This window comes from Herpailurus yagouaroundi, unplaced genomic scaffold, assembly GCF_014898765.1.
Source record: "Herpailurus yagouaroundi ecotype Mexico unplaced genomic scaffold, PumYag 198, whole genome shotgun sequence".
NCBI lineage: Eukaryota > Metazoa > Chordata > Mammalia > Carnivora > Felidae > Herpailurus > Herpailurus yagouaroundi.
Genome location: NW_024412429.1, coordinates 1476019 through 1501172, shown reverse-complemented (window position 1 = coordinate 1501172; position 25154 = coordinate 1476019). Strand labels below are relative to the sequence as shown.

Genomic DNA, 25154 nt, shown 5'->3' with positions numbered 1-25154 from the left:
TGTATGTGTGTATGTGTGTGCTTGTATGTGTGTATATGTGTGTATGTATGTGTACGTGTGTATGTGTGTCTGAGTGTATACATGTGTGTATGTGTGTGTGTGAGTGTATATGTGTATGTATGTATATGTGTGTATGTGTGTCCGTGTGTGTATATATGTGTGTATGTATGTGTATGTGTGTCTGAGTGTATATGTGTGTATGTGTATATATGTGTGAGTGTATATGTGTGTGAATGTATATGTGTGTATGTGTGTGTATGTGTGTGTACATGTGTCTGAGTGTCTACGTGTGTATATGTGTGTGTATGTGTGTGTCCGTGTGTGTGTGCGTGCGCACACACCACATCCTCCCCGCTCCTGTCTGGACGGACACGTGGGCTGCTTCCACGTCTTGCCTGTTGTAAATAATGTGGTAATAACCCTAAGGGCACATCTTTTCAAATTAGCGATTTAGTGTTTTCATTTTCTTTGGGTAAACACCTACTGGTGCGGCTGCCGGGTCGCACGGTGGCCCTGTTTGTACCTCTCTGAGGAGCCTCTGTACTGTTTCCCACGGGGCTGCGCCAGTCTGCGTTCCCACCAACAGTGCACGCGGGTCCCTTTTCTCCTCGTCCTCACCAGCACTCGAGATTCTTTTCATGCGTCTGTCGGCCGTTTGCCTTCTTTGGAAAAATGTCTGTTCAGGTTCTTTGCCTGTTTTTAATCAGATTATTTGTTTTTCTGGTGTTGATTCACAGAAGTTCTTTATATATTTATGATGTTAAGTGAAGTAAGTCAGACAGAGAACAACGATTGCCATATGATTTCACTCATATGTGGAATTTAAGACGTGAAACAAAGAAAAGAAGAGACAAACAAAAACCCAGCCTCTTGAGCACAGAGAACAATCTGGTGGTGGCCGGAGCAGACGTGGGTGGGGGGATGGGCGAAGCAGACGACGGGATTAAGAGGGTGGAAACAGTTGCAAAAGCGGTAAGTCACTGGGCACAGCACAGGGGTAGGTCGTAAGACGGTAGCGTTGGTGACCTTCCGTGGCGAGCACGGAACCATGGGGTCCGACGCGAACACGGCGCCGTGTGGCAGTTGAACTCCCACTGAACAAAAGGGTCACTGGACCCTAAATGCAGCACCTGGAAAACTCCAGAATTTACCTTTCTTCCAAAGGGGGCTCTGTGTGTGACCTTCAAGGCCCTTTCGAAGAGAATACCAGATGTCAATATCTCACCCATTGGAAACGTCAACATCTCTGATTTTCATGTCAGATCACGTACCCAATTCATAGCCACGAGTCTGCTAAACTGCAGCTGGGCTCGGAACAAAGCGTTTCATTTGAGATGGGCGGCCCCGTGTCCCTGCAGACGCGGCCACCTCGGGGCCGCGACACGCGTGCTCTGTGCCCTCGGCGGCTCAGTCTTCCCGGCGCCGTCCCCGGTCAGCCGCGGCGCCGAGAGGCTTCCCGCCAGCTGCCTGCTAACGGGGGCCAGGGTAGAGGGGGTGGAGGTGAGAGCAGGTGCGCTGAGTGGGGAGAGGATTTCGAGGACACAGTGCGTCCTGTGCCGAGCTCTCTGATGGCATCACAGTAACCGTGGGTGCTTGTGAACTCGGGGTCGGGGTTTGGGTCTGGGTTTCTGGATGTGACAGGAGACTGAGTAGCAGTGCTTGGGAGAAAGACCTGAGCTACTTTATTTTAAGTTTTGACTAATGATCTTGACGGTTTAAATACCAACTTAAACTTGCAAGTGAGTAAGATTACCGAGCCTTTAGACGCAAATTGCATTTCGTAGGATGCGTGACAGAGAGATGGGCCATTAAGTCCAGGTTTACTGGGGAAAGATGCGGAGTAAAAACCCAGTTAAAATCACACACGTATTTCCCGTCCTAAAGACTTGGGGGGACAGCAATCCCAGGACAAGGGGGGCCAAGGGCATTGGGGTCCCCTGGTTGAGAACGTCTGATAGTCAAGACACGGCGTCTGCAGGGACACCCTGAGACGCCAGCTCCTCCTCGGGGAGGGGTTTCAGGGACTCAACGCAAGGCCCCGGGAGCCCCGCAAACACAAGGAACGCACGGTGAGTGGGACTTGTATCCAGCGCAGGACCCGTGCTCCACGAGAGCAGAGCGTTCTGGTGAAACCTTCCGTAAGTCGAAATGGGGAAAGTGAAGAGGCCATTACTGTAAATTTATACAGAAGAGTTCTTGAGCATTCCCAGAGCCCAAAACCTACCTGCCTCAGGGCTTTCTGGGACCTCGGGACACAGCTTGCTAACAGACGCACAACATACACGGAGACGATGCCCCGATGCGCCCAGACACGGTCCTGGGCTCTGGGGGCTGGAGGTGGCGATGCTGATGTGGTTCCGGGAAAGGGGGTGCCCGGTGCCCGCCGCCCGTGTGCCGGCTCGCTGCGGACCGACGCGGGGCTACGGGCACTTTTCGCCTTGTTTTCATCCCACCGTCTTCAGACCGCCTTTGGTCAGTGAACACGGCTTCTAAGGTAGGCCTTTCCTAAAGGCGAGGCGGTGTGTGGCAAACTTGAGAAAGTGGGGTGCCTGCACCCCGTTTCCTAGGAGACAAGCTGGTGGGGTCCTGGAGGTGCAGAAGACATACACGGAGCCAGGACTGAAAAGTCGTAACTGTGCTGCACTTGGCGGGGTTCCTGGTGAGATTTTTTATTTTGTATTTTTTATTTTTTTAATGTTTATTTTTGAGAGAGACAGAGACAGAATACAAGTGGGTGAGGGGCAGAGAGAGAGGGAGACACAGAATCCGAAGCAGGCCCCAGGGTCTGAGCCGTCAGCACAGAGCCCGACGCGGGGCCCGAACTCACGAGCCGCGAGATCATGACCTGAGCCAAAGTCAGATGCTCCCCCAACTGAGCCACCAGGCGCCTTGTTCCTGGTGAGATTTTTATTAGAATATGTATTTAGTTCAGTTGATATTTTTCTCCATTTTTAAGAGAATGAAGATAAACTGGAGGAGGTTTGCTGGAAAATTGTGGGAATTACTCATTCACAGTAAAATAAGAACAAATTAAGGCCAAGTTAAAGAAGCAAAGGTTTTTTTTGTTTTGTTTTGTTTTTTGGTCTTAACACGCAGAGGAAGGAATCCTAAAGGTCGACTGGAAACTTTCAGTTACTTACAAGAAAGTCGGACGCTGTTTCCGAGTATTAATGCTTCGGTACTGAACCAACTGAGAAAGAGTGTTAAGGCGGTTCCTTGCCTGAGTCACCGAATATAAAGAGGAGCTTCTTGTGCCTGAAAGAGAGTTGAGAAATCTAGTTTGCGATAATATTTGGATGAAAACGTAGTTTAAAAATGCAGGCGCGCCTGGTTGGCTTGGTCGGTTAAGCGTCCAACTTCCGCTCAAGTCATGATCTCACGGTTCGTGAGTTCGAGCCCCGCGTCGGACTCTGTGCTGGCAGCTTGGAGCCCGGAGCCTGCTTCGGATTCTGTGTCTCCCTCTCTCTCTGCCCCTCCCCAGCTCACCCTCTGTCTCTCTCAAAAATAAATAAAACATTTTTAAAAAGAGCTACTAAAAATGCAGGAAAGTGAAGAGCCCATTTCTTTCGTATCCTCTCAGATGGATATTTGTGACTAATTGGTTAGAAGCGATGTTCACTCTTGCCCGGAGCCTCACAGCTACTTGGACACCTCCCCAATTTCAGCCTCGGATCCTGTCACCTGTCACCAGCTGATCTCAGCTCTTCCCTGGCCAGGTCCCCAGGTGGCCCCCTCCCTCGTCGGCACCTGCAGCTGCGGGGTCTAGGAAAGCACAGGCCCGCCCTGTGTTGCCACTGGGTGTAGGGTCCCCTGCTTCCAGACGGATTCAAAGCCGCATACGTGTCGCGGAGGTGAGGCCCATCGAAGCCAACACCTCATCTTCCCGAGAACCCTGTACCCCAGGATTCAGTCGGCTCCAGAAAAGAAGGCACCTGTGTCTCAAAGTCTACAAGTGATGCAGCCACCCCGTCCTGGCTGCCCGGTGAATGCGGTCCAGCAGAGATAGGATGATCTGAGATCTGGGTACCGTTAACCCCCCGTCTATTTCTTGTCCAAGAGAGCGGACAGGTTTCACTACCCTGTCTGCCTCGGACGTAAGTATCTGGGCAGGGATTTTATCAGCAGCAGGGCCAGCTTCCTGGGGGCGGCCCGGGTAACCATCTGCCGGCACCATTGTGAGCTTCCTCGCGCGTTTTGAATACGAGGCCCCACGGTTTTCGGGTTAGCCGGGTGTGATGTGTGGGAACACGTCGGTTCGTCTGGCGTCCGGTCACGAGGAGACGGAGCCGGGCCGCGAGTGGTAGCAGTGGACGAGCCAGTGGGACGTGGACGCGGGAACGCAGGCTGGGACCGGGGCACGCGCACCGGGCAGCGGAAGGGACTGGGGACAGTCCGCGCCCCGCACCCCGGACGTGGGGCTGTCACCGTGGGCACACGAGGGTCGTGTGTGGCCGAGAAGGCGGTAGGAACCCCGAAGTGTCACATGACCCACAGCCCTCCCCCCCAAAACCGACGCTGGTAAACAGGGTTCCTGAACTGGAATCACGGTGACCCATGGTTAAAAAGGTCGCCTCCTTTTTTTTTTTTTTTTTTAAAGTTTTTAATTTCTAAAATTCACAGCTTCTAAGCTGGTCTCTTGTTTCCCGGTGTAACAGCACGGTAAGTATCTTCGTCAATATCCAGGCATTGGCGGAAACAGCGGAGAACCCGGTGTTTGAGCACCTCGCCTGAGGCCGCAGGAGCTCTCAGGGCACGGCTCAGGCCAACACGGGCAGCTCGGGTGTCAGGCACCCGGAGTCATTCGCGAAGTCTCGGTTTTCATCGAAAGGGCCGATTAAACAGACTCTGGGACAGTAGGGAGTGTTGTCCGTGGCGTTAGTGTGCTAGCTCCTCCTTGGCTTGGCCTCCGTTGCTTTGGAAGTCACGGTTCTGCGGGGGAGAGAGGGAGTGGGGGTTAGAGCCGCACTGACCGTGAAGAAGCACGTGCCAGACCGACTGGGGGGGTAAAGCGATGCTTCAGAGACAGTTTAGAGAACTCAAGAGGACAGACTGTTCTCAAACACCATTCAGTAAGTTAAAGTCGTCATTAAACAACTGTTATTCCGTGATAAGCAGTTTTGTCCAAAATAACCGCTCGGAACACCTTCCAAGTATGGCGTATGCTCGAAAACAACAAATTCGCTTTTAACTGGCCTGCAACTCGCTTTCCTTAACTTCGGCTTCCCTCAGAGCTGAGCCGGGTTTGGTGACATTCTGCCAGAGTCCGATGGAAGTGCTGCTGTAATGCAGACTCATTTAAACAATTTGCCACAGTAAACGGCACGGGCGTGGCGCCCCGGAGCGAAGGGTCTGAGGGGTCCGTGCGCCTCCCGGCCAGCGTCTGGACTCACGCTTCTTCCCTTGTGGAACTTGGCATCTGCCGCAGAGGGAGGGCTCTTTATTGCAGTCCTGCGTGTTCTGTGTCCCTAGGCCTTCTGTGGTAAATGCCAGCCCCCAGCACCGGCCCCGGCGCCCCCTCCGAGACACCCCGACCTCTGCACCTACCGGCCTCGTGTCCCGAGGGGCTGCAGGCGGGCCCGGGGTCGAGGGCTGCTGGGACCTCCCGCCCTTGCTCCCAGCCCTTTCCTGACTCTTTCTCTACTGTCTCACTTCCCCTCCTGGCCCTCTTGTTTCTGAACCCAGAATGGGTCAGAACGCTGAAACTGTTGTGCCCTCTCGTTACCCCTGAGAAGTCCTTTCTTGGCCAGTTTGTGAGCCAATATCTGTGCGTGGCTCTCGTGCCGATGGCCCGGTGCCGGAGGCTGGGGGATGGCCAGGCACTTAAGACCCGCTTCTGTCCTCCGGGGCGGGAGCGAAGGTTGCAGTTTATGACCCCGGCAAGGATGCTCTTAAACAAGAGAGCAACGCGATAAAAAGTTAGAAAGGCTAAGGAAGTGGAGGTTGGCGCAGGATGAAATCCCACCTTTATGTCTGAAAATGTCACGGTATCGTTAAAAGCTCTTCTCCAGGGGCGCCTGGGTGACTCCTTCGGTTAAGCGTCCAGCTTCGGCTCAGGTCATAATCTCACGGTTCGTGAGTCCGAGCCCCGAACCGGGTTCTGCGAGGAGAGCCCGATTCGGACCCTCTCCCTCTCTCTCTGCCCCTCCCCCGCTCACGCGTGCCCTCTCTCAAAAGCCAATAAACGTTTTAGAAAAGCTCTTCTCCAGGGTTTGTGCCAGTGTCAGGAGCATTTCTCCCACGCCCCAGGTGGCGCTGCTGGAGTGAGGACTCCCCGGCCGCCGCGTGGTGCTGGGGAGTCGCGGTGAAACGTCACTGCTCCCCCCCGAAATTCCCAAGGGAGTACACACAGGCAAAATGCAATGATCACAGCTGGACATTGGCCAGAGCACTGGGCTTTACTTCGAGCACGCAGGCCCGACTCATGGAAACGGCACAGCTGACAGTAGAAATGGACTTCGGTTCTTCCCGATAACTTAATTCTTTAGGAATTTCAGTGGACAAAGCGAGAGCGCAGCGCCCAGATTCATAAGCTCCTTGTCAGGCTGCTGGGACGCTCCCAGATGGCCAACGAGGGGAGGAAACGTTCAGAACCTGCTTTATAATGAAGAACAGCAGGCCATGGAAACTTCTAGAATATTCTGCCTGACAGGATGATTTAATTTTATTCTTCGCTCTCTCCTGACTTGTCAGATCAAGAACAGTTTTTCAGAAAAGTCAGTGGTTTCTGCCTCTGACAGAAAAGGATAAGTGGGCCGTTCCTTGGTTTTCAGGTAACTTTCGGACGTGCCTGGGATAGATTTTTCGCGAGTGATTTCCTGCAGACTACTTTAGAGCTTTGTGCTCTCATTCCATCTTTTCTCTGTGCTTTTGCTTATTAAATTAGGTACCTTATTGGAAGTGCGTAATGTCCTGTTTCCAGAGGGGAATCTGAGGCATCTGTGTGTTCAGAGTCCGACTTCTTGGGATCTGACCGATCGATGTAGAGTCCTTAAATTCAAGAAGTTCTAGATGTCTGATTTTTTTTTTTTTAATCTCCTGAGAAACATGCATCATCTGCTATGAAATAGCATTTTTGGTAGCATCATTTAATATGCTCTGAAAAGTCCAGTCGAAGTCAATAGTTTATTTAACACTTTACACACCACTTTTTATTTATATGGGGTGAATTTGTCTATTCAAATGCAAAGGACTAGGAGTCATGTCTTTGTAATTTCTGTAATGAAGAAATTATTTTTGAAGCAAAGGAAGGAATCCAGCAGGTGTCAGAAAGACAAATGGACACCTATGCACGTCTCAATTCCTTGTGACCCTCCCTTTTTCTTCTTGTCACAGTGTGTCGTTTGTTGACATCATTCTTTGTTGTGAGATGAACCAACTCTTCTGGCACATACTATCTTCCCAGAATGCACCAGTCCTGGAGTCTACTTCTGCATGGTTTCTGATTGGCCCTTTGACATCTAAACGCAACGGAAGTGAAGCGATTGCCTTGTGTCAAGGGAGCCGACAAAGGGTCGAACAGCCCTTCTCTTCCCACCATTAATTCAAAGTCCTTTCTACTTTATGGCATTGTTTCTGATGTCAACACGTCTACACAGAGTTTCCTTCACAAAGGAGCAGCTGAGGGGTACTGGGTGGCTCAGTCAGTTAAGTGACTGACTCTTGATTTCGGCTCAGGTCTGATCTCACAGTTCATGGGATCGAGCCCCTTGTTGGGCTCTTCACTGACAGCATGGAGCCTGCTTGGGATTCTCTCTCTCTCTCTCTCTCTCTCTCTCTCTCTCTGTCTGCCCCTCCCCTGCTCATGTGTGCTCTCTTTCCTGCTCTCCGTCAAAATAAGTAAATTTAAAAAGAAAGAGAGAGAAGTCAGGGAGGGCTCTTATGCCAGGACTCGTGAGAGTGCTTCCCTCACCTCTGAGCACAGGACAGTTCCAGAAAGCAGGAACCGCTCAGGGTGAGTGCAAGAATGACCGTCCCGACAGCCGGCCTCATGAACACGGGGAAGAGTGATCTTTTCAGGAGCCCTCTCGACAGACAAGGGTTTAATTTTCATAGCTCCTGTGTCTGGTCAGTGACTTTGCTCAAGTTTTACATAAAGGACTAGGGATCCAGTGATCCCTTTCATTATCTGCTGGTGGTGCCGTCTGAGGCATTCCTATAGAAATTCCTTAAATACGTGAAGCCAGAGAAGCTGCATTTGTGAAGCAAACTGAGGTTGCCATGTGATCCTCTAAAAGGAGAAAACAAGCCTGAGGTTTGGCAGGATTCAAATCAGGTCCCATTAAGGAATTTGGACGGTCTCCTGGACGGGTTTTGTCCAATGAATTTTTTATTAAAAGGCATCACTGACAGGGCTGTGGATGGTGAGTCAGAGGTGCCCAAGACTAAAAAGCACGATAGCACCAAGAACCACGCTGGCGTTCGTGCTGGTGAGCGTTGACTGGGGACGCGGAAGGTGTGAGTGCAGAAGCTTTGCGTGTGTCCGCTCGGCCAGTCTTTAGAGCCGTCCATGAGGACAGGTCGCTTTGCGCTGCGGATGCGTATGTTGACCTGAAACGTCCCAGGTCGGTATAGTTCAGGCCTCACCACGGTGGTGCAGCGAGCTGCCTCTCCGGGCTCGTGCGGAAGCCATCAGGGATCCACGTGTGCGTGCCTGCACACACGGGCACGCACGCTCACGGGGATTTTACTGGAACAGAATTCTTTATAACATGACACTGGTTGTAAGGTGGGTCCTGTTGAACGCCTTCTGTGGCTTATGACTGAAGGAACCAAAATAAATGATAATGTAATTATCGCTCCATGCCATGGAACACACACACGCCACCATCGCCCCCCCGACTGCTGTCACCGCCACCACGGCCAACACCACCTGTGCCCCGTTGGAATGAGGCTCCGCTTACCAAAGTTAACACAGGTGTCTCTGCGTGTTCTCCTACCTCTCTTCCCCGGGACCCTTGCGTAGGGTTTGCTTCTAGGGGTAGCGAGATACCCCGGGCCTCGCAGCCACTGAGGTTGCTAAGCATCCCCAAGAGAGCTGGGATCCTGCCCTAGCTCTGGCTCGTGACGCACACATTCTTGGAAGGCTGGTCGTGGCAAGTGATGGGCCCAGAGACCCAGCTTCCCTTCTGCCTGTTCAGGTTTCCAGCCAACGGAGATTACAGGATGCTAGAGAGGACGTTGGCCTGGACAGCAGCCCGTCCGGGCACTGCTCTGAGGTGAGGACCTTAAGGTCCAGAGCGGTCGTGTGGCCTGCACGAGGTCCCACAGCCAGTGTGGGGTGCCTCTTGGACTGAAAGTCCGGCTTTTGTCCGTGTTATCAGGCTCTTAGTTTCCTCTCACGATGGCATTGGCTTCTGTGGCTATGATTTTCACGTTCTTTCTTCTTTGCTGAATGATGATGCGGAGCGCAGGCTCAAACACAGGAAGCGACTGGCTGGCCGTAAGTTTGCCACCTGGTTTCATGTACCACCTCCCGGAAAGCTTCCTTTTCCTTTGTGAGTGTGAGAGGGTGGACACAGCAAAGGTGGGCTGAGATCTGCATCCCCCGTGGCCCCTGGCCCTGAGGCAGATGGGTGTGGCCCGCCCGCCAGGCTCCCCTGGCGTCTCCGAGGGACAGGGTGCCCGGGGCTCCTTGTCAATCCGTCAGGGGAGCCAGCTTGTGGGCCCAGAGAGCGCAGACACACGAGCCCTGGGTTTTGTCAGCATGGAAGGCAAGGAGCCCTTGCAGGAGGAAGTGAATTCTTTGTTTACACTTTTAACAGCTTGTCACACACCTTCTTGGGCGCTGGAGTGAAGACATGATCTGGCTTTCATGTCCTGCAGGCGTTGTTAAGACAAGAGCTGCCTCGCTGAGAACGCTAAAAATCGAGGCTGTGACTTTGGTAATTGGAGAAATCGCTCCGACGGGCCTACCAGAGACGAGATGTGCGTATGTGTCGCATTAAAGAGCTGTGTCCCTGACGCTGGTTAGGAGAAGAAGTCCAAGTTCCAGAGGGAAGACTCCCCTCCAGCATCGGGGAGGCCAGCCGTCGTCCGCCTGGCACAGCCCGCCCGGCCCCGCCGCGGCCCGGCCACGTCGGCAACCAGCCGTGCTCAGGGGCTTGGTGCTGGGCTTGCCGTGTGCGCCCCGGGTGTGAGGCCGCTGCGGCTCGGGCTCCAGCGAAGGACTCAGAACCTCTGGGCTCTTACATAGCCGCTGCTTTTCCCCTCTTTAGAAATAATTGGCCATGTGTGAGAGGTTTCTGCAGGCACGGCTCGGATTACCCGATGTGGTTCAGGGACGTCTGGGACACAGCTGCATTTTTATGTACATTCTATTAAAGAATGAGAATAGACACGGTTAATAGGACTTGGCCATAACATTTCCACAAACGTGCCTGTGGCCACTTGGGTTCCGTCTTTGCTGGCTACGGCATTCTACTGCAGTCTGCACCGTTCGGGGCCATAAAAGGCAATGGTCCCTACTCTCTAATTACCGCCCACAAAGAAGGGCTGTAGGTTAGTCATTCTGAAAGTAAGCATTACCACTTGCTTGTGTATAGTCAGCAAACTTAGGTGACAACCACACTCATCGTGTTACCTAAACGTGTTTCACGACCTACCTGTCTGAGGGGGTCCCCAGAATCAGCACCTGTACTGGGACTCACAGTAGTGGCTATGCCAGCTCCCAGCCTCTTGCAGGCTGGGAATCTGGCTCCGGAAACTCAGGACCTTGATCACTGAGGTCCGTGGTCTTGAGTGGCCCCAGACTGCTTTGTGAGGAGAATCTTGACTTGCGACTTCTGTAGGTAAAGAACGTTCCTCTAGCCAGCGTGTGTTATGGCCAGACTCCTAACTGATGTGATTCTCAAAGCAAACAGTTCCTCATTTAACCAACTTCGGAGAGGAGATGGAATCCAGGCCCCCAGCATCTGGAGGAGCTCAGTTTCTCAGACCCTGAGAAAACAGACAATGTGCACGGAAGAAATCCACACTATTTTGATCTTCTCGCGCGGGGACTTCGGGCGAGTGGTGAGGTGATTGTCCGTGCCGTGAGAAGAGCTTCTCAGCTTCCGGCCCTGCTGCGGCCCGCAGCGGGCGTGCCTCGTGAAAGTAGCCCTTGGAAGCCGTGTTCTTCGTCAGGACTTCGGCGAGTATCCGGCCGTCGTCACCACAGGGCCCTTACGTGAGGCACAGGAAGCATTTCTCTCGTTTCAGACTCAGCAAGTGGCCTTGTATCTCCCTATGGTCTGGTTTATGCTGTGTTTCCTTTCGGGGGGACCTTCCTTCAAACGCGTGGCTCCATCCACCCAAGTGTGCCTTCTTGTATCGGCCTAAGTCTACTTTCTGCCATCCTTCTTTACCATGACTCTTGGTCTCTGTGTTGACTTCTTTCTCATTCATTTACACTTGAATCTTACCGCGATGCGGTGCGTGTAGTCTGGCAAGCTGTGGCATCCTGGGGAGTTCGGTAGTAAATCCGTGCTTACGTAAACACACAGATCCCAAACCACTTCTCATCTGTGCTGTCCTGTAAAATCTGTAGCCTTCATCTCCTGATTTTATTACATTTTACAAGAGGAGAGATGCAAAGGGTACAGACTGACGTGGCCCTGGAGTCCTAAGAAAGAGCTTTCACCCAACGTGCTTGGTGTTACTACAATCGTGGGCATAATGTTGATGAGGGAAACGTGTTTCTTAATGCAAAGCGTAGGATCGGGCGATTCTGCTCGTTGTGCGGTGGCGTCACATCTAAGCAAGGAGTCAGGTGAGGATTTCCCAGGCCGATGGGTTGCTGTGTCGCCGTGAGGCCTCGCGGGAGGCTCTGGGTCTCGGGCCGTGGTCCTGGCCCGAGGGGAGGGCAGCCGTGGGTGTCCAGCGGGCGCCACCGTGGTGGACGTGTGGCTGTGATTAACTGCCACCCGAGGGGCGTCCCGCGTGGCCATGAGGTGAGTGTGCACACGGCCCGTTCAAGCTCTGTCACCATCATATTGAGGAAACAAAGCGCCTGCAACAGTTCTTGGAAACAGAGCGATAAAATCCAGTTACCCTCCGGGGAGAACCATTAGCCATCTGTGGCTACCTCTCAAATAAAAATATTGGATTGTGGGCGATATTTCTGCCTTAAATTAACATAACCCGGCAAAAAATACGCATTGAAACATCGAGTGAAAGCATTTCATTCCAAAACGAAACGATTTGTTTCTCCATGTGGCCGCCTACGGCCCCAGCCTCCGGAAAATCTGTAGTAGATAATAAACAGGAAGCTGCTTTCAGTATTAAGAAAGGAGCAGAGGGGCGCCTGGGTGGTGCAGTCGGTTGAGCGTCCAACTTCAGCCAGGTCACGATCTCGCGGTCTGTGAGTTCGAGCCCCGCGTCGGGCTCTGGGCTGATGGCTCAGAGCCTGGAGCCTGTTTCCGATTCTGTGTCTCCCTCTCTCTCTGCCCCTCCCCTGTTCATGCTCTGTCTCTCTCTGTCCCAAAAATAAATAAACGTTGAAAAAAAAAATTTAAAGACAGGAGCAGAGCGTGTGATTTGGAGAAACGGCCTCCGTCTGAAAACGTGACACTAGAGGTGCGGTCCAGTAATGAATGATGCTGTCCCGCATTCCCGTCCGTCAGTCCTCACCCCCTCGCCTGTGCTTGTGAAGTTGGTAGGGTTTCCAGGGGGTTCGTGGTCAGCTCCCCAAGCCACAGGTTGGGTCCTCAGCGGGGTCACCCTGGCCTCGTCCTGCCCTTCGTAACTGCCTTCCGAGCTCTGCACGTGGCTCCCTGGAGCCGCCCTCGTGCACACGCGGAGTGCCCGGTGGGGAGGGCATTCATCCAGGGCACTCGTCCTGTCCCGCAGAGACCGCTCGGAGGGGCAGCGCCAGCTTCCCGACCCGGGGCGGCTGGGATGCGGGTGGGAAGCAGGCCCATCAGCGAGGTGTGTGCGGGTCACGAGGGCACTGCCCTCAGCCTCGGGGGGCGGCAGTGTCTGCACCTGCTGAGAGCAGGTGTCCCCGTCCTACATGCCTGGTGCTGCATGCCCCGGATGTCAGGTGGGGTGCACCCTGTTCTCTGACATGCTCCCTCTGTCTGCTCTTCATTTTCCCGTGTAAAAACCAAGGGGGGACGGGGGCCTGGAGAAGCCCTAGGGTCCCTTCTGACACAGGACTCTCAGGGCCTCTGCTCACCAGAAGGCTCTGGGTTCTGGGCCCGGGGTCGTCACACGTGTCAACGGGCTCCCTGAGTGCGCGTTTCCCAGGCGTTAACTAAATCGCTGTTTGTCATCTGGGAAATTCCGATCCATCTGGGTTTACGATACACAAGTCATTCAGCCCGAGTTTCCGCAAGAAGGACCCTGCAGGGCATGTCACTGTCTGTGCGGCAGCCCTGGGGACCCCGAGAGTCTTCAGGAGGTGGAAATGATTGCTCAGACCTTTTATTAAACAGACGCTCTGCTCGGTGGGCAGCTGGACAGGCTGGTGGGTGCAGGGAGGAGCCGTTCCCGTGTATTTAACGTGCCACGTGTAATGCCTGTCATCGTTCCATGGCTCCATATGGTCGTTTTCTTTTTAATATGAAATTTATTGTCAGATTGGTTCCCATACAACACCCAGTGCTCCTCCTAAGAGGTGCCTTCCTCAATTCCCATCACCCACCTTCCCCTCCCTCCCACCCCCCATCAACCCTCAGTTTATTCTCAGTTTTTAAGAGTCTCTTATGGTTTGGCTCCCTGCCTCTCTAACTTTTTTTTTCCCCTTCCCCTCCCCCATGGTCTTCTGTTAAGTTTCTCAGGATCCACGTAAGAGTGAAAACATATGGTATCTATCTTTCTCTGTATGACTTATTTCACTTAGCATAACACTCTCCGGTTGCATCCACGTGGCGACAAAAGGCCAGATTTCATTCTTTCTCATTGCCATGTAGTATTCCATTGTGTATATAAGCCACAATTTTTTTATCCATTCATCGGTTGGGGGACATTTAGGCTCTTTCCATAGGAGGATGCTGGGCTCACCTCGTCCATATGGCCGTTTTTAAAGCCCTGCTGAAGTGTAGGTGTTTCCAGTGGTCATGAAGCTAACCCACGCGGCTCGTCAAAGCTCAGTCATTCGCTTGAAAGTGGCAGGTGACTTGGTGTGGTCAACTTTTGGGAAGCATGTGAGACCAGGCCACGCCTGTGGTTGGTCTGCCCTGAAACCTCACTGCTCAGGACCTCCAGATCAGGCATATGGATAAACGACTTGTTGGGGGAGCGTCTTTCTCGTCTCCAGCTCGGGTGTTTCCTTCAAGAGCCCCACCTTCTCACAGGTTGTACAGTAGAAAGAATCCAAACACACATGGCTTGATTTCCTAAACTCAACACAGAGCTGTCACAGCAAAACCCACTCGTGAAGCTCCGGGGATGAGCTGCACGAAGGGTCTGGTTTCCAGTGGGCGTGGTCCCGGCGGGCATCGTCTTGGTGGGCATGGTCCCAGCGGGCGTGGTCTCGGTGGGCATGGTCCCGGTGGGAGCAGTCCCAGTGGGCATATGGCTGCTACAGGCATTGGGAATACAGAGGAGAAGGCAGTTCATGCTTGCTGAACTAGGCAGTAAGTGTTCCTGAAGAAGGTGAGCTTTGAGCTACTTTCTTTTAAAGTTCATTTATTTATTTTGAGAGAGAGGCGGAGAGAGAGGGAGAGAGAATCCTAAGGAGGCTCCGCGCTGTCCGCACAGAGCCCGACGCGGGGCTGGATCCCAGGAGATCTTTCATGAGATCTTGACCTGAGCCAAGATCAGGAGTTGGATGCTTAACCTACTGAGCCACCCAGGCGCCCCTGAGCTACTTTACTAAAAAGGGGCAGGACTGAGTAGGCAGAGAATGGACCCTGCTCAGGGGTGGGGGTGAGCTCCGGGAGCAGCCAGGAACAAGTATAAATTACGGGTTCACAATTAATACACCTAAAGCATGTGTTTGGGAAGAACTTATATTCAAGGAAGACAGAAAGTGATGTGGTTTCTTTGTTTTTGTTTTCCTATCCCATCGTACTGTTAGGCTGTTTTCTAAGGAAGATAGGATTTCCAGTTACAGTCATTGATTGTGGCTCCAAGGGAGAAGCGTGTGTGTAATCTTTTCTTCAAAGATTCTGCCATTTACCAGAAATCCTGTGCTGGAGCCACAGCCTCGCGAGCCAGGCTCATAACTGCTGGCAGGGTCGGTGGGACGGCAGACCAGGAGAAGGACAGAGCCTCTCTCCAGCTACCAAAATAGACCTTGGCTCGCAAACACAGTCTTAGGAGATCAATGTGAATCATAAAAATCATTCACGAACACCGTGCCCCTCTTAGCATCTCCAGACTTGACGCTTCCTAAATATGCACTAAAACAGACCCTCCAGAATCTTCAGACACCTTCATAGGAGTTCTTGAAATGACGGGAGGCTTTGTGACACCTAGCTGATTAACGGTTGGGTGAGTTGGTTAATAGTTAATGACTTAACTCAGGCATACGAGAAGTGATATCCCGTATTGATAGTTCATTCCGACAGCCAGCAGCTCCTTAATTAGGTCAGTTTCTGCCAACTTTTAGCCATACAAACCGGAACAGATTTTTCACAGTGTAAGTGCCAGACATCAGTAACTTTTCTCTCCTTGTCAATTTATTTGTGAAATACTGTTTTTAAAAGTCCAAAACCAGGGGCGCCTGGGTGGCTCAGTCGGTTGAGCGTCTGACTCTCGGTTTTGGCTCAGGTTATGATCCCAGAGTCATGGGATGGAGCCCCGCATCGGGCTCTGTGCTGACGGTGTGGAGCCTGCATGGGATTCTCTCCCTCTCTCTCTGTCCCTCCCCAGCTCGTGCACACACTCTCACTCTCTTTCTAAAAAGAAAAAAAAAAAAAAAAAAAAAACTTAAGTACAAAACCAAAAGCCAAGTATAGAAGTGACATCTCGTGTCTTGTCCCCTTCCTCCGTGCCCTGCCAGACTGAAGGCTTTTCCATGCCAGCTGGTGGATAAGATTGGGTGGCCATGGGTCTTTAGCTCAGCGTTTAGAGTCCGTGATCCCTGGCTTATACGGTGCCGTCCAGCCTGTACCTGCACAGACACACCGCGAGCCTTCCACCTTACTTGGGGTTGGCTCAGTGTCTGGACCCCATGATAATTTTGAGTCATGATTTTTAAAAGTCTCCTATGTAGCCTGTTACAACCCATCCGCACTTTCGTGCTATTTCCAAGTTTCACTCAGCATGAGTGTCCTTCTCCGTTCGTGCCATCGCAAGGGTGTTTTTGAAAATGAGAGAGCTGAAGGCAGGTCTCATGGCCCCTGCAGAACTCACTTGACCTTGACCCTAGTCCTTTGACTTAACACCTTGACCCCAAAGGTGCAAGTCGCTGACCTCTGTCACCTGAGGAGAGGTCATCTTGTCTTTGCTCAAAGTGAGAAAAAGTGGCTCCAGGTGAATCCTGAAGCATTGAGTGCCATCTTCCCCTTGGAACGGAGGCCGCTCCGAACCGTGAGGCGTTCGCACGGTCTTCTGAGCATTCTCGTGAGCAACCAGGCTGATCCCGTCGGGCTCTTCAGAGAACATAAATCACGGTCATGCCATTTGTCTCCTTTGGATAGTTTTTCCTTGTGTGTCGGCTCTCCTGGGGGAATAAGAGGGAGAAGGTGACATGGGAAATGGACTTTGGGGCCCTTGCTGTGTTCTGTCCGTCACGTGGACATGGAGGAGAGAACGTGTACGGAATCTGTTGACATTTGAAAACTTCAGAAACCACGTTAGACATGCGCCAGAGGGTTTGGTCCCCCCATGTCTTCGTTCCTGGGGACAAAGCCTACATCTCAGAAATGGCAGGAAAGTGAAGCCAGAGAAGGAGGTCCCCGGCCGAGCGGCCAGCGCACAGCCGCTCTGAGGTGTAGACTGGGCTGCGAGAAGGTAGACACGTGGCCCTCGTCTGCATGGACTCGACCTCCGTTAATGAAAGTGAACAGCCAGATGGGATCCATTCAACAGTAATTGCAGAATCAGCCGGACGGGAGAAAGTGCTGAGGCTGTCACAACACGGAACACGGTGCACGGCACTCGCCGTGGAGGTGAGCGGGAAGCCGGGCTCCGTGCGGGAGGCGCGGGGAGGGCGGGGACCTTGCGGGGAAGCGGCAACGGCCGAGGCGTGGAGCCCGTCCCCAGAGCAGAGGCCCCGTCGTGTCGTCCCCATGGGGGAGCCTTTTCCGTGGTCACAGCCGTGGGCTCTGAGGTCGGGCCCGGGACTCAGGAGCCCGGCGCTGCCCCCGCCCAGCAGTGTGGTGCACCGTGCTCATTGGCGCAGGGGGAAGGTGGCCGTGGTTCTCGTGGGACGGGCTGACGCCGTGTCTGTAAGTGGGCTCAGCCCCAGGCTCCGCGCACGGAGTGGAGACCCGCGGCCCGAGCGCACTGTGACGACATTGGCTCGCCGACGGCCGTGGCTACGAGGACGTTCTCCCGAGGGTGTCGGGGACCTAGGGGCGGGCAGGGGTCTCGGCGTGCTCCCACCCTTGCCCACCCCTCGGCTGTCTGTCGGGGGACACCCCGTTCTGGAAGAGAGGGCAGCTGCTGACCCAGCGTCGACGCTCTGGCCGCTACGGCCGCTTCCCCGAGGGCTCGGTTTCTGGGGCAGCGCCGGGCAGGGGTGTGGGCGCCCCGGGTGCTTTGGAGAGTGTCCTGCACAGCGTGTCAGAGCCGGGCCGGCCGGGGCTGGGCTGTCTGGAGCCTCTGCTTGAGTTCCAGGCACGCGGTCGGCCTCACTTCTGGTTTCCCTCGCCTCTTTAAAGAATGCGTGTGGCTTTTAGTCGGTTTACGAGCATGATTTCAGCATGACTTTATTGTGGTTTTACAGAACGGGCTCTGCGATATTTGACTGCGGGGAGCCGTGGCTTCCCGCGTCTCGGACGTCCCCTGGCAGCACGGGCCCTGCTTCAGTGACTTGCGGTGAAGGCCCGATGCCACCAAGTGCAGGGTGAATGCCTGCGGCTGCAGAGCAGACAGCCTGGCCCCTGGAGAGTGGGGGCTGCCCCTCCGGCCCTCAGCGACAGCTCGCTGAGCCCCCTCTATGTCAGTGGTGAGAGCCGCGTCCCTCAGGTGCCACGGGGCTGGTCAGAGATCTCTGGAGCTTTACAAGGCTCCCTCTGTGGTCCGTGGTCCGGTGATGCAGAACTTAAAGGGCAGGACGAATATTCAGCGACGTAGAGTGTCTCGCTGGGAGACGTAACGTGCAGGAAGCACGGCCCCCGTGCCCGATCCTGCAAGGCACGAAGCGGGTATTTGTGTCTGTGTGCACGACGGGGACAACGGGACGGGGGGACCTCCATCGGCCGTGTGTCCTGCTGTCCGGGTTAGCTGTTCTTGGCCAAGCACAGATTCAGTGGCCGTGTTTTGGAGAGGCTTCCAAACTCCAGGCCGTTCCAGACAGTAGCTCAAGGTCGGGAGAGCAGCGTGGGTGTTTCAAGCGGAGCGGGATGCAGGGATTAGGCGCTCCCAACATGTCAGAAGGGCTGGGGACAGAGGGTGAAGGCTGCCACCTGGGCACATCTGTGTTGCTCGTTTCCGAGTCAGGAAGCCCCTGACCCTGCCGCTGCTATCTCACAGGACCGCGTCCCGTGCCAGGAAGCCGCGAGAAGGGCCGAGTCAGGTGGTTGCACCCGCCGCGAGCCTGCCCCGCGGCGGCCCCCCTCCTGCCTGCACCGGCGCCCCTCATGGCACCCGCTCCACACGGCTGCCACGTGCTGGTTAGCGATGAAGAAGGTGACAGAAGTTGTCTTCACCCAACCTTACGGTGCCAGGAAACACTTCCCCGCTCTTTTCTGGTGAGGAGTTTAGTGATGGCTCTTTGCAATCACATCAAGGTCGTTGGTGCTATATAATGCGATTTACAAGCACTTCATAGATTGGAAGCTTAGTTTTTGTGACAGTCAAGGATGGACTTGCACAGGCTCACAGTTTTTACACATACGGGCGGTCTGTCTCGTGCTTAAGGCTTGTGTTCTTTCTTTACTTCCTCACACAGGATATGAAAGAGGCAATAACGAGGAGCAAACTATTGGAAGTAGAAATAAATGAGCTAGTGGTTTAAGAAAGTTTTCTCTAGGGGCGCTGCAGGGCTCAGTGGGCTAAGCCTCTGACTTCGGCTCAGGTCACGATCTCACGGTTCGTGGGTTCGAGCCCCGTGTCGGGCTCTGTGCTGACAGCTCAGAGCCGGGAACCTTCTTCGGATCCTCTGTCTCCTTCTGTCTCTGCCTCTGCCCTGCTTGGGCTCAGAGACTCTGATCCTCGAGTCCCACAGGCGCTGGCCCAGTGCCGATTTCCAGCACACGTCATGGTAACTAATCAGAGCACAGTCGCCAGCCTGTGAAACTCTTTGTTTAGAATAATGAGAAAATGTTGGGAATACGGAAATATGAAAATAAATATATAAAATAAGTACAGAGAAGATAGAAAAACTAGAGTCAGTACGTAAAAGTCAAGATTTTGTTTTCATCTTAAGATTGGAAAGCTTCGTGGGTGGCTGGGTGGCCAGTCTGTTAAGCATCCGACTTCGGCTCAGGTCACAATCTCATGGTTTGTGAGTTCGAGCCCCGCGTCGGGCTCTGTGCTGACAGCCCGGAGCCTGGAGGCTGTTTCGGATTCCGTGTCTCCCTCTCTCTCTGCTCCTCCCCTACTCACACTCTGTCTCTGTCTCTGTCTCTCTCTCTCTCTCTCTCTCTGTCTTTAAATTTAAATAAACTTGAGGCACCTGCGTGGCTCAGTCGGTTGATCATCCGACTTCAGCTTAGGTCATGATCTCGCAATTCGTGAGCTCAAGCCCCACACTGGGCTCTGTGCTGACAGCTCAGAGCCCAGAGCCTGCTTTTGATTCCATGTCTCCCGCTCTCTCTGCCCCTCTCCAACTTGTTCTCTGTCTCTCTCTATCTCTCAAAAAATAAGTAAGTGTAAAAAAAATTATAAATTAAAAAAATTTAAAAGATTGGAAAGCTTCGTGCTCTCCCCCGAAGGCTGTGTTTGCGGGTAGGCCCTTGCTCGTGGCCTCCAGTGTGGACTGAACAATGGTGAGTAGGCCTGGGCCTTGCAAAAGTCTTAATGAGGAGGTGCTTCTCGGTGGCAGGCGACTTGTGCCTCACGCCTTGTCTCGGCACAGTGCTCAGACCCAGGGCCGGGTTGTACCCTCACTTCCTGCTGTGGCCGCAGGACAGAGCCTTGAGTCCTTCTGTAGGACAGATGGGCTTTCAGGACTGAACCTAAGCCCGTGTCCTGCAAAGGACGTTCTCTGCATACTTGCTGTGTAGACTGAGGCTCATTTAACCCAGGCCAGGCCCCCCAGAGTACCGCGTCCTCCCTGATGCCCCCCTGAGCTCCTCCCTGGACCACAGGCAAAGCCCGGCGCCCTGGGCCCCCACAGTGCACATGGGACACTTGAAGACCGTAAGTCGGATTGTGTCATCCTATAAACCCCCCGAAGGCTGGTTTCCCTGCAGGTAAAGTCCAAGCTTCTTCCAGTGGCCCCTGGGGCCCCGCAAGCCTTGGGGGGTCCTCCCTGTCTTGCTGCCCTCCTTCCCTCACAGCAGCCCAGGGCCACAGTTTTCCAAGCGTCTCTGCTCTGTACGAGCATCCGCGTGTGCGATGTTTCCTTCTTTGCTTTGCCAGAGTCTGTGTTTTAAACAATATCAGAGCAACTTTATTTCTTGTTTTTATTTTTTATTTATTTTATTTTTTATTTATTTTAATGTTTTTATTTATTTTTGAGATAGAGAGAGACAGAGCATGAGCAGAGAAGGGGCAGAGAGAGAGGGAGACACAGAATCTAAAATAGGCTCCGGGCTCTGAGCTGTCAGCACAGAGCCCGACGCGGGGCTTGAACACACCCACTGCAAGAACATGACCTGAGCCGAAGTCGGACGCTTAACCGACCGAGCCACCCAGGTGCCCCAAATTTTATATTTTGAATTTACATCCAAATGAACATATAGTACAACAGTGATTGCAACAGTAGGTTCCTTAATGCCCTTCCCCATTTAGCCCACCCCCCCCTCCAGCAACCCTCAGTTTGTTCTCCATATTTATGAGTCTCTTCTGTTTTGTCCCCCTCCCTGTTTTTATATTATTTTTGCTTCCCTTCCCTTGTGTTCGTCTGTTCTGTGTCTTAAAGTCCTGATATGAGTGAAGTCAAATGATTTTTGTCTTTCTCTGACTAATTTCACTTAGCAGAATACCCTCCAGTTCCATCCACGTAGTTGCAAATGGTAAGATTTCATTATTTTGATTGCTGAGTAATACTCCGTTGTGTGTGTGTGTGTGTGTGTGTGTGTGTGTGTGTACATATATATGTATATATGTATGTGTGTGTGTGTGTGTGTGTATATATGTATATATACACACACACACACCACATTTTCTTTACCCGTTCATCCATCCATGGACCTTTGGGCTCTTTCCATACTTTGGGTATTGTCGATAGTGCTGCTATAAACTTGGGGGTGCTTGTCAGAATGGCTAACACGAACAACTCAGGAAACAGCAGGTGTTGATGAGGATGCGGAGAAACGAGAACCCTCGTGCATTGTTGCTGGGAATGCACACGGGTGCAGCCGCTCTGGAAAACAGTATGGAGGTTCCTCAAAAAACTAAAAGTAGAGCTACCCTGCGACCCAGCCATGGCACGACTAGGCACGTATCCAAGGGATACAGGTGTGCTGTTTCGAAGGGACACACGCACCCCCATGCTTATAGCAGCACTATCTATACGAAAAGCTCCTATTTTTTAAAAGAAGGACATTTCATGGAAAGCGAAGAATGCTTTCACCTTAAGAGTCAACAAATGAAATGGTTTTTCAAGTGTCCCCGTGTAAACCAGGCTCCGAGACCCCCAGTGCGTGCGGCAGACGGGGCGGCTGGCTGGGCCCGTCCGCGGCTGCACTGGAGCCTGGGGCACGGCCCTGTGGCCCCAAAGCAGGATTAGTGCTCAAGTGTCTTCACGGAAATCACACTGAGCCCCGAGGGCTTTACTTGGATTCTGCAGATAGACACAGGATCCACAGCATCGTCAGGCTAAGCTGTAGGCTTTGTTTGGCCGCAGACTCATAAACAAATTGCTGCAGTCATTCTGTTCCAGCTTTGAAAAGGGCAGTCTGGTTTCCTCTCCCTGCGATGTTTCTCTAAGTGGCTGTTAGCTGTGTGCCTGCGGACAGCAGGACGCTCGCCCTGCCTGCTCCCTGCGGGGCCGCCCCTGCGCTCCGCGGGAGAGCTCACTCGCGCGGACAGCTGTCCCCGTGTGACTTTGTGTCCCGTCGCGGAGCCTGCAGGCTGTGGTTTAAACAACACAAGGTCTAGGGCAGCCGTCTAGCCGCCCCAGGGGCCACCGTGCAGGGTGAGCAGGAGGCGAGCCAAGGAGCAAGGGCCCGGCCAGGAGTGGCCGTCCTGTCAGCACGTGGCCCCCCAGGGCTCCCCGCCGCCCTGGCCCCGCAAGCAGTCTGCAGGCCCCTGAGAAGGTCTCGGCCCTCACTGCCACCCTGGCCTGTCTGCTTCCGACCAGTGGCTCTGTCCCCGAGGAGTGTGCGTGTCTGTCCGGGTCACGGCGCCCTGTCCCCGGAGAGACCACCCGTCTTCCCAGCAGAAGCCCCCGAGGTCTGGGGGCGCCTTGCTTCTGTGTCAGGCCCGTTGCTGCTTTCGTGTATTTCCAAGATCTGGTCCACTTCATGGTGACATTTCCATTCTGTACCTCTGTCACTTCCACGCAAGGAAAATCTGCTCGGTGGGTTCTGAATTTTTTCTGATTTCTTCTCATTTTGCGTTTTCATTTGCTTTGTCTCAGAACTGGCTTTGAGCAGCAGTCCCCATCACCCAGTGGCAACCCTCATCCCAGGGTGACTAGGACGGGGGGGGGTCTCCGCTCTGCTCCTGGGGGGAGTCCTCTCAGAAGCAGCCCCCGAACACTGCGATAGACGCCGCGCAGATACCACAAACCCAGGCCGGCTGCTTTCTCCGGGGCCTCCCCACCTCCACCCCTCAGTCTAAGTGACCTGCGGTCCTGCCCGTGCCCCGACTCGTGGGGATCGTGGGACTGTGCTCCCCGAGCCCTCGTCGCGGTGAAACCCACTTCCCCACTGATGGCGAGTGGCACCCCCATTCCTGTCTCATTAGCTGTTACCCTCGGAGTGGTGGCCGCGTGCTCCCAGAGTCTGGGGTAAATCAGGACTCTGTGGTCCTGTCGGCTGAGGCGGGGACTCGGGACGCTCGCTCCTGTAGGTGATTGCGGCCACCAGGCCCAGCGCCTTCGCCTTCACGGGGGCTCAACAGTGTCTGTGGAGGAAGGGCAGCAGCGTGAGCAGGACCTCCTATCTGCAGGCAGACCGTGTGTGTGTGTGTGTGTGTGTGTGTGTGTGTGTGTGTGAGGTCCAGCTAGCCTCACCCAGAGCGCGTGTGCACGGCGTGGGACCCAGTGTGCTTGAGGACAGTTTTGCAGGTCTGGTGGCTTTGTCTTTGTGAGATGAATGCATTTCTTATTTTCTTTATTTAAAATGAAGTTTACAAAGGGGCTGGGTCGGTTGAGTGTCCGACTTCGGCTCAGGTCGTGACCTCACGGTTTATGGGTTCGAGCCCCGTCTCGGGCTCTGTGCTGACAGCTCAGGGCCTGGACCCCGCTTCGGATTCTGTGTCTCCCTCTCTCTCTGTTCCTCCTCCACTCATGCTCTGTCTCTCTCTCTTCCTAACCACCCCCATCGAGGCCCCTGTCCTCCCAGCTGGAGCGTGGGGGCTGCGGGAGGCTCCCTGGGTTTCCGAACCACGTGCAACTCACCGGCAGCCCCCGGAGGGAAGAGCTAAGCAGATCATGATGTTTTCTTGAGAAGGAACATTCTCTCAATGGTGTGTGTTTTCCCTATGGAGTAGGATCTAGTTTTTTGGTTCTATCAAAGGGGAATAACACCGCTGGTTTTCACTGTTAACCTCCCCCCCTCCCCCCCGTGAGGACTCACATCTTTTCTCTGATACGTGTACTTAACGAAGCGCAGACAGGCCTGAATGGATGCCTGCTGTAGGCAGCCAACACATACTTGCATAATAATAACCACAACTCAAGTGTCAAAAGGAAAACCAGAGTGTGTTTAACCGCATAACATGTTGGTCTTTGAATGGCTCACCGGCCGTCTCACTGAACCACCGTCCGACCCAGGCCGAGTCTTCTGACCTCTCCAGAGCCCGGAAAGGACGCACCTGGCCCGGCTCTTGTCCTTGTCCCGGAACAGCATGGGGTGGAGTGCGGCAGGTGCGGGGGCCGGGGAGCTGCAAGTGGTGTGAGGGTGGAGAAGGGGGCTGCCGCTAGGCGGTGCCTTGCGGGTTAATAGATTGAGGGAAGCCGAGCTGCCCGTAAGCCAGCCACTCTGCGCCTGTGGGGTCCCCCAGGCCCACCGGGACAGGCGTCCGGCCACATCCGTCTCCAGCAGGGACCTCGCACGTTTCCCGATGCCCGCAGGCACCAGGAATTCGTACATAGTGTTGGCCAGTAGGGGTGCCGCCCGGGACTGCCGCTGTGGATATCAGTGCCTACGATCTCTGAGTCCCGTGGGCGACTTGGTAAGTGTCAGATGCCATCATTCACGAAAATCAGGACCCCACGTCAATATATGTGTTGCCATGTGTTCACATGAGCTCACTGATACTAAGGTACCCCGACATACTGATTTCCAAGACATAAACATTTCTTTTCATCACAGGGAAAGATCTCTTCTATTCTGTGGGTTCTGTGAAATACGAGCAAAAAAAAAAAAGATGCTGACTTTGTTTTTTTAGGTTGTCCGGGTGCCAAAAAGAATGAGTTTCTGACGAGCATTCTGGACGCGCTGTCCACGGACATGGTGCATGCCGTGTCCGACCCCTCCTCCGGCAGGTACGTGGCAGGGTCCGAGGAGGGTCAGTGAGGGTCCGAGGAGCCTTGGTGATCGCCGGCTAGAAGCTGGTGCAGCCGTGAGGCATCAGAGGCATGGTCAGCATAGGAGGACCCTGCGGGGCTCATGGTCACGGAGTGGGGACCCTGTGGGGCCCACGGGGATAGACAGGGGACCCTGTGGGGCTCACGGTGACGGAGAGGGGACCCTGCGGGACTCACGGGGACAGAGAGGGGACCCTGCAGGGCTCATGGTGACGGAGAGGGGACCCTGCGGGGCCCATGGGGACAGAGAGGGGACCCT

General features: G+C 53.9%; 1 protein-coding gene across 1 annotated transcript in view; it reads left to right on the top strand.

Annotated features, from left to right (window-relative positions):
* The window catches only part of SMOC2 (SPARC related modular calcium binding 2), a 122598-nt gene that overhangs the window by 86856 nt on the left and 10588 nt on the right, over positions 1–25154 (top strand). Inside the window, exon 11 of the mRNA XM_040449244.1 lies at positions 24757–24853. Coding sequence (XP_040305178.1) covers positions 24757–24853 — 97 coding nt within the window. The remainder of the gene's footprint in view (positions 1–24756; positions 24854–25154) is intronic.